At 40.6% G+C, this 8,277-nt stretch overlaps 1 protein-coding gene across 2 annotated transcripts in view; it reads right to left on the reverse strand.

Moving 5' to 3' along the window:
• Window positions 1–1,232: 1,232 nt before the first annotated feature.
• Window positions 1,233–8,277, reverse strand: part of gsg1 (germ cell associated 1) — a 12,723-nt gene continuing 5,678 nt past the window's right edge. For both annotated transcript variants that reach the window (XM_032538325.1, XM_032538324.1), the window contains exons 3-6: window positions 5,576–5,623; window positions 5,284–5,448; window positions 4,432–4,543; window positions 1,233–1,976 (exon numbers count right to left, since the gene is read on the reverse strand). In XM_032538325.1, the coding sequence (XP_032394216.1) occupies window positions 1,505–1,976; window positions 4,432–4,543; window positions 5,284–5,448; window positions 5,576–5,623 (797 nt within the window). In that variant the 3' untranslated portion in view covers window positions 1,233–1,504. The remainder of the gene's footprint in view (window positions 1,977–4,431; window positions 4,544–5,283; window positions 5,449–5,575; window positions 5,624–8,277) is intronic.

Genomic DNA, 8,277 nt, shown 5'->3' on the forward strand with positions numbered 1-8,277 from the left:
GCTTTGTTTATCTAACGTTAGCACCGTTACATATAGCACTCTAGGATACTTTAGCAGTAGCTAGCTTTAGGAGTGTTCATATTTCGGCAATAATAGGCAAGCTCAATCAATCACAGATGTATTTGAGGCCGGGTTGGATTTCCAAGGATTAAGAACAGTTTTGTTATTAACAGAACAGATTTTGCCTCACGATATTAAATGCTATGATAAATTAAGCTCCATCAATATTTCCAATATTTTAACAAAAACGGGTTGGCGAGTAAAATCTGGGGCCTTTTTTTTGTAATGTACATTTACATATGAATATTTAGTGTTGGATAAAATGGGCAGAGTTTACGATTTTAGTTTTATTTTTTTTCCTAGATATTTTATTGTTAGTTGATGGATTTTATTTCATGTATCTGCTTTGGTTTTAACGTCACATAATGCACCGCTAATCGAACCGAGTGTTACTGCGACAGGATGGCATCATCGGCAAAGCTGTGCAAGTCTTAAAAGTCTTTACAAAAACAAACAAACACTTGTGTGTCAACTGTTACAGATTTGTGTGTGATCAAAGAGGATATGTGATGATGTATAATATAAAATCAGTAAAATAATACAGCGTGAGTTTGTTTTGTAATTATTTGTGAGTAGGAAGACATCCAACTGGAGTTAGAGTGTGGAAGTGCAACACCAAATCATATACAAACTCTTACACTACAATACAGAGCTTTTTCCTACAAATATGTCAGAGGAATGAACCCCAAAGAAGTAGTAGGACTTAACATATTTTTCTTATCGGTCCATTGTTAATGCAGCAAACAGATTTTTCTAAATCCACTAATCCCATCTCTTGTCTGACTGTTAATCCAGTAATGTCAGCTCTGTGTGACAGAAAGGCCACTGCCTTAACTCTTAAAGCGTGACATATAGTAGGCCTATGTAAATATGTTCTGTTTCCCACAATGCATCTGTATGTCTAACGCTGTTTTATTTTTTGCTTGTCTTCTTTCCTCGTTATCGATGACAGTGACAATGATTTTTACATTGTTAAAACCTAATTTTTACAATATTAAAACAAGTTAAAAAAAAAAAAAAGGTTTTTGTTTCATCTCCATTTGTCAAGATTAGGAGTAAGGATAGTTGGAAATATGCTTAATTATGATCCATTGTCAAATTTTGTTAGAATCATTTTTTTTAAATTTGAGACTTGCAGACAAAAAGCAGTGGAATGTTTCAAACAGCCAGCAGTCTGATGATCAAATTTATTACAATTATGTGCATAAGCCAAAGAAAGAAATCAGAAGTTCAAACTATGACAATTGAAAATAGTTTTTAGTAAGATTAGTTTCTAAATAATACAATTTATGAAGCCTTTCTGTATTGTATATTCAGTTTGTAAAACAATGGTTATTACACTTTCCTTCTCTATTAGAACGGAGTGATGGTTATCACAGCTGATTCCCTGGATTCTTTGGGTCCCTGGACGGCTTAATTCAGACTAAAGACTCACTCCCCTGGTTCAAAGGGGGCTGTAGTCCTCGGGCTCGTAATGGCTCTCCTGGTGTCCCGGTAGGCTCAGGTGGACGGAGACGGACGGGGTGTGTGACTGTGACGGAGACGAAGAGGGAGAGGGGAGAGAGTGGCGGTGGAACGGGGATGCAGGCGCAGGGAGGGAGGGGGGAGGAGGGAAGGAGTGGGAGTGGGGGAGAGGCAGGGAGTGGGAGTACTTGAGCCTCGCGCCGGAGGCCGGTGACCCTGCCGTGGGGGGCTCGTAGTAGGGAGACAAGTGGGAGATCCGGGGGGGAGACGGGGGACAGGCCAGGGCTGGGTTAGCAGGGGTGTAATAAGGTGGCAGGAGCCCCACGAAGTTAAAGCTGCAGGCGTTGAGGCTGGAGCCGTGTCTGGGCCCCACCATCAGGACCTTCTTGGTGTAGTTGTTCAGGGTGGAGACGCCGGCGGACATGCAGACAGTGAAGGCAAACCAGGCCATGCTGACGGAGACAGAGACAAACAGGAAGCAGGTGGTTCGCTTGTGTTTCTGTGTTGACATACGCTCGGTCCATTTAGACTTTGACTTGAGGGAAAACCTTACCCTGGACATCCAGAGCTGTTGCGAGAGCACTAATTTGAGCGAGGGCCCCTGGCAAATGAGTAATGCTGCTCATTAGCTACACCCTTGGAGCCAAGCTGCACCAATCACATCGGTGCATCCGCTATAGGCGGGCCAGAGGCGAGCTAAACACTACATTGGTCAAAGTCAGAAGTGTCAAAAGTGTAGATACTAGGGTATAAAAAGACTTCTGTTGAGGTAGTAACTCAAGCTTTTGACTCAAGTAAAAGTGTAAAAGTACTGGTTTCAAAACTACTTTAAGTATAACGATGATGTAAGGGGAAAAAAAATAATATCAACATGCTTTTTCAAATCAAACGGTGGTTACCAACCTCCTCGCTGGTGCTTGGCTGGGACATTTTGCTCGAGTTCTCTTGAGTCTCTGCCCCGGACATCTTCGTACTAGGCTACATACGTCTCCTGTTTCGTTGCTGGAGTGTGACGTGATTTGTGTCTTGTGCAGGTGCGACGGATCGCGTACCAACCAATAGGGTGTCGGAATGGTATATGTTTACACTTCTCATCCAATCACAATCAAATTCACTCTATCCGGATGGCGCGATTTGTCTGGATAGGGTTTTGTTGTTTTTTTTTGTGTTTTTTTGAACGATAACAAGCCGGAATGAAAACCAGCCAAACTGAAATAGGAGTAACGAGGCTATTTAAAAAATGTAAGGAGTAGAAAGTACAGATAATTGCGTGAAAATGTAAGGAGTAGAAGTATTATGTAATAGAATTACTCCAGTTAAGTATAGATACCCAAAATTTCTACAGAGTACAAATACTTAATCCGTGACACCTCTGGTTGTGTTATCCAATTGCGTGCAGTGATATTTTCAAATGCACGCTTGGTGCCGCCCCCCGAGTCGGGCCATTTTCATTACTCACAGACCCTTAATCTTACAGATTGGGGTTTGGATTTCCAGGCTGGGAAAAACTTGGAAAACTTGAAGAGCATCATTTTCTTCTTTTTCAAGAAAAAGAGACAAGCTCCCAGTGGAGAGATATGTGCTGCTTTGCTGTGATATGAAATGAAAGCCTACCCAGCCCCCCCACCCCCCACCTCCACCCCCCCACCTCGCCACCCACCCACACACACACACTCATTTACATTACTTCAAGATACAGATACTGTCAACTACCAAATGTAATCAATTTGAGAAGATGTGGGATTGTTATGAGTTAAGTTAGTCAGGCAAGAAGACAAGAAGACAAGAAGACAAGAAGACAAGAAGACAAGAAGACGTGCCACCATACAGATGGGAACTACAAAGGAGTTTGCTATGCAAGTAAATACACAACCAAAACCCTCAGTACACTATAGTCCAAGTCTGAACAGATAAATTGACCTATTGTATAAAAATAAAAAGTAGACGACAATTTTGTTTTTTTTTGTTCACTTGAAGGAACAAACTATGAGTTCTGAGTCCCACGCATAACTCAGAAGTGAAGTAACGTCTGATTTGAACCCAAGAGAGCGATTAGAATAATACATAAAGCCGGTTATTATGAATCAATGAATCCCTTTTTTTATAAGTTCCAGAATCTTAAATTGTCCAGGTCTTTTATATTTAAAAACCTTGAAAATAATGTTTTGAGTTGTCAGCAATGGCCTTCCTGTCTGTATTCTTTTTTCTTTTTTTTCTTCTTTTTTTTTAATCAAGAGAAGGTTATTGTAATTTAAGACGGTTTTCTATCTTTGAAACTGGTAAAGTGAAAACTTATGTAAAATAGAGATGTGTTTCAGTTTTGGGAGTTAAATAACTTGATGATGATGTACGTCTCTGTTGAGTTTCAAAAAAGCTTTAAAATGTAAATCAATTAACAATTATGAAATCCTTTGAATACAAATCTAAATTGTATTTCTAGTATTGTGCGCCAGCATTTGGCTGCATTAAGTTTTGTTGAATTTCTGGGTGATTCTACAGGGATTATGGGATATGATATGCAAAAATAAGCCTTGGCTTATTCCAAAGCTTATTCCTGTTCTTTTTTCGGTTAGATACGGTGGCAAATTGTGGGAAGTAATTGTTTCTTTCATGTATGTTAACCGAAATAAAATGATTCATCATCATCATAATAAAACATGATCTTTTTTCTAAACTTAACTTAGTAGTTTTGGTGCTTAAACCTAACCAAACCGCGACCGTTTCTTCTCTGGTTCAGATCCTGTGGGTCAGGGTAGGAATAAACAACCTATACTGCCGTATGGCTGGTTGGACTTGGTGCAGTCTCAGCCAGGCACCGTGTCTATGCCCTGTGTTAAGTGTTCAGTACAGTGTTATATATGTGTGTATATATGTATTATGTATGTGTTATATGTTATATGAACTCACTAGAACGCCCAGGAGTAGCCATAGCTGTGAGGCTTGAAGTCTTCTGGTCCCATTGAGGCGGTGGTCTGAAACACCTGCATGAACATCATGTGACCCACCATCCCAAGCAGACCTGGCAACACAGAGGGAGGAAATCCACCAAACTGGTTACATCATTTAAAGCTTTCATCTACATTTCAGTACATGCAGGAAAACCAACAAGAACTAAATTTTCCGCAAACACATCTTTCAAGATGGGGAACTTCTTTGCAAATCAAACCAGCTTTTAAGCTAACTGAAATAACACCATGCCAATCTCTAGGTATAGTGAAGGGTATGTGGTGATGGGGGGGCTATTTTAATTCCAAAGGCAAAGGGAACTTTATCAGGGTGCATAGTATCCTGGATCCATGAAATAACTGGCCTTTAAAGATAAAAATGTGCCTGCCTCTATGGGAATTTAACATAGGGGGGTTTATACTTATGCCCTCTGTATTTAAAGGACGAACATTTATTTATTTACAACACATTATTCTTTCACAAAGAAAATTGGTGTCCTTAAAAGGTTGGATTCTCCTAATATTTCTGTATTAAGGCATTAAGCTGAATTTCCAAAATATGGTTTTTATTCCTCTTTTTAATCAACTTCAGCATGGGTGTGTAAACTTTCTCAAGCCACTGTACATACATGCACATATACCTACTTCCATGCACATATACACATGCATACCCATATACACATTACTTTTTTTCATTTTTCTTTACCAGCTAAATCATCAGCTATCAGCTAAAGGAAACTGGTAACACTGGTCTTTCTCTGTTTTTGTTAAAGTCTTATTCAACTACTGTGTGTTTCCAAAGTGAAAGCCGTACCTCCCAGGACCGTGAAGACAGCAGCGAAAGCGTTGAGCAGCTGGCCCCAGCGCTGCGTGGAGGGGCAACAGGTCCGGATGCACAACTGCACGGACAGCAGCGTGCAGCTGATGAACAGCAGGCCGACGTACATGATCTCCAGCGACAGAGACAGCCACATCATCGCTGCGGAGGGAAGAGAACAGGCTGAGCACAAACACCGAAGAAGGTTTGGATTTATTTATTTTTTTACAGTCAAGCAAGAGCAAAGTGCCTACAAAACAACGCATGAGAATGTGACGAATCTGATTACCTTTTTCTGATCCTGGAGTCAAAATATAAAACCCTCGACACTTCTCCTCTAGGAATCAAAAAACAAATGTAAATGTTCAGTAGAAAGGAACTCAAACATGCACAATACTAGCTTTATAGCAACAGGAAAAGGTGATGTTTGCCACGTAATGCGTTGAGTTAACAGTACTTTGTGATTCTTTTCCAAACATGGCCCCTGCCTGTATACGTGAACGATACTGTCTTTATCATCTTTTTAATGAACTGTCTGTACACTTACAAAGTTCTCAATGCTTTGGGAATTGCTATGCTTTGCTATTTTGAGCCTTGTTAGTGGAATAGAAATAGAGATTTATGTTTACTTTACCCGTGCCCCGACAACTACTGTAAGCTAATGAGCGGTTTGGGATGAAACCGGTCCCGGTACCCATGTGTTATTAACCCCTAGGTTCATTTTGGGCTGGATATGTCCTTTAAAATTCCTTTTAGGTGAGACAGAAACTACGCACCATAGCTTTAAGTGGACCCGTGTTTTAATCTAAAGCGCAATCCGTTTTTCTAATCTTAACTAGTCGTTTGGTACCGCATGACGCTCCCATCGTGTCGGTTAAACTCTGCAACGGCCTCTGAAACGACCAGCAACTCCCGGTGCCCTGTACCCGGCTCACAGTAACCTTTTTCTCGGCTAAATTGAACTTTAAAGACCGCTAAACTTAACTATCGTGTGACCAGCCAGGGAACACCTAATTTCCTACCTAGGCTATCATATTAATTTGGTGTGCACAACCTTTCATACGATATCATACGAACCCGTTGTGGCAAATATAACCACTGTCCAGTGATATCTGTATCGTCACCATTGCTTCTCCATGTCCAAGAGGGCCTGAGCCTGTATAGTTGTGAGCCTGAGCCATATCGTTTTTGTGCATTTAGATGAACCCACTGCGATCTAACTACTGTGTGAATGAACCAGAAGGAGGTAAAAGTATTTACATGTCCTGCAGTAATCGGATGGAATGAGATTATGAGATTTGTTTGGTATAAATCTGGAAGGATGGGGCCTACGGGAACAATCTTAGTAGCAACACAAAATGAGACTTTGTCAGTGCGTCTTGTCTTTCATTTCACTTATTGATTTCAACATGAATGTATTTTGTTTTCACCCTAAAACTAAAATGTTCTTACCAGCACTGCTGGCAAGGCTATTAAAAGAGAATTAAAAATAAATAAATAGAAGCAACCTGTTTTTGTTTCTGCAGGCAGTTAATCTTCTTTGTGGCTTGTTTACCAATGTGTTACATGACAGCTGCAATAATCAGCGTACCGTATTTAGCTCTATACTACGGTGGCCCTGAGAGCTCAACACACCGGGAAACAGATGCAAACAGACTAAGCGAAAGGAAATACAATTTTCACCCACTTGACAACACGGGTGCAAGATTTAGAGAGAAAACAATGCCAAGTAAGAAAACTACCAATGTCGAGTTGGTGAAAATGTTTTCTTCATTTGCTTGTGGTTTGGGTTTTCTCACTTTGCAGTGTTTTTTTTTCTAAATGCTGTGAATGTGTTGGTAAATTGGTCCGACTGGGGTAACAGTTTAATGTTTAAATGCTTTGAAGCAATAATGGCAGGAGATTATAGGATCTTGATTGGTGTAAATCTGGAAGGATGGAGTTTACAGGGAAACACTCAGGAGCACAACATGAGACTACTGACCCTCCCCCTAGATTAAGGCTGAATCCCATTTCTCCATCTTACCCCTACCCCTTGGCCCTTACCCCTACCCCTTGGCCCTTGAAACCAAGGGGTAAGGGGTAGGGGTGAAAACATCCCCCTATGAAATGGGACACCACTTGGTGACATCACCATGCAGTATTGATCACAAACCTCCAAGATGCCGTCTCTGTCTGTTGATTGTGTGGGTTTGGACAACAGTGTCATATGGATTTAAATATTTATATATTTTAGGTTCACTTTGGTAGTGCAGAGGCAGATGTTCTTATCTGTGTAGTACTTAGGTCTGTTTGAAATACATATGTGTATACACATGTATCATGTATACATACATATACACCCTGTATACATGGTGTATACATACATATACACCATGTAAAATGAGTATTGGGGCAGCCCTTAGTCTCGCGTGAACGCGCAAAAACCTAACGGAAGGGGTAAGATAGAGAAACGAGATTCAGCCTTAGTCAGTGTGTCTACTGTAGATTGTTTGTAGTGGCGGTTTGTCCTCAGACTAAACGAAATCAAACTGGAAATCAAACAGCCACCGAGGCACTGAAGGAATGAATCTTATGCAGCAAATAAAAACCTTCATTTTCCAGGTAAGGATTTTGTGGAGTTTGTTTCTCCAATTTTGCAACAAAAACAATTTCAGAAAAGAACAATCTGTCTCTTAAAAAAAAAAACATAAGCCCACCCTGATGTCTACCTCATCCATATATTTAACTTCACCTTCTGGCTCAGACTCACTACCTTCAAAACAAAAGCACAAACAGGTGCTCAAAAGTTACTAAAATAATATATTCTATATCCTCAACTTTCTACATCCGGGATTGCTCTGGTGCCGCCCAATATTGCGCCAGATGTACTTCTTTTTGGCCAGATGTTCGTTACCTTCCGCTTTCTTTGTGTTGTCCTTTTTAACTCGGGTGGATTTCTGAGGACTATGGTTACCTGGTCCTCACATCTCTGCAGGGTAAATCCAGACC

This window comes from Etheostoma spectabile, chromosome 15, assembly GCF_008692095.1.
Source record: "Etheostoma spectabile isolate EspeVRDwgs_2016 chromosome 15, UIUC_Espe_1.0, whole genome shotgun sequence".
Classification (NCBI taxonomy): domain Eukaryota; kingdom Metazoa; phylum Chordata; class Actinopteri; order Perciformes; family Percidae; genus Etheostoma; species Etheostoma spectabile.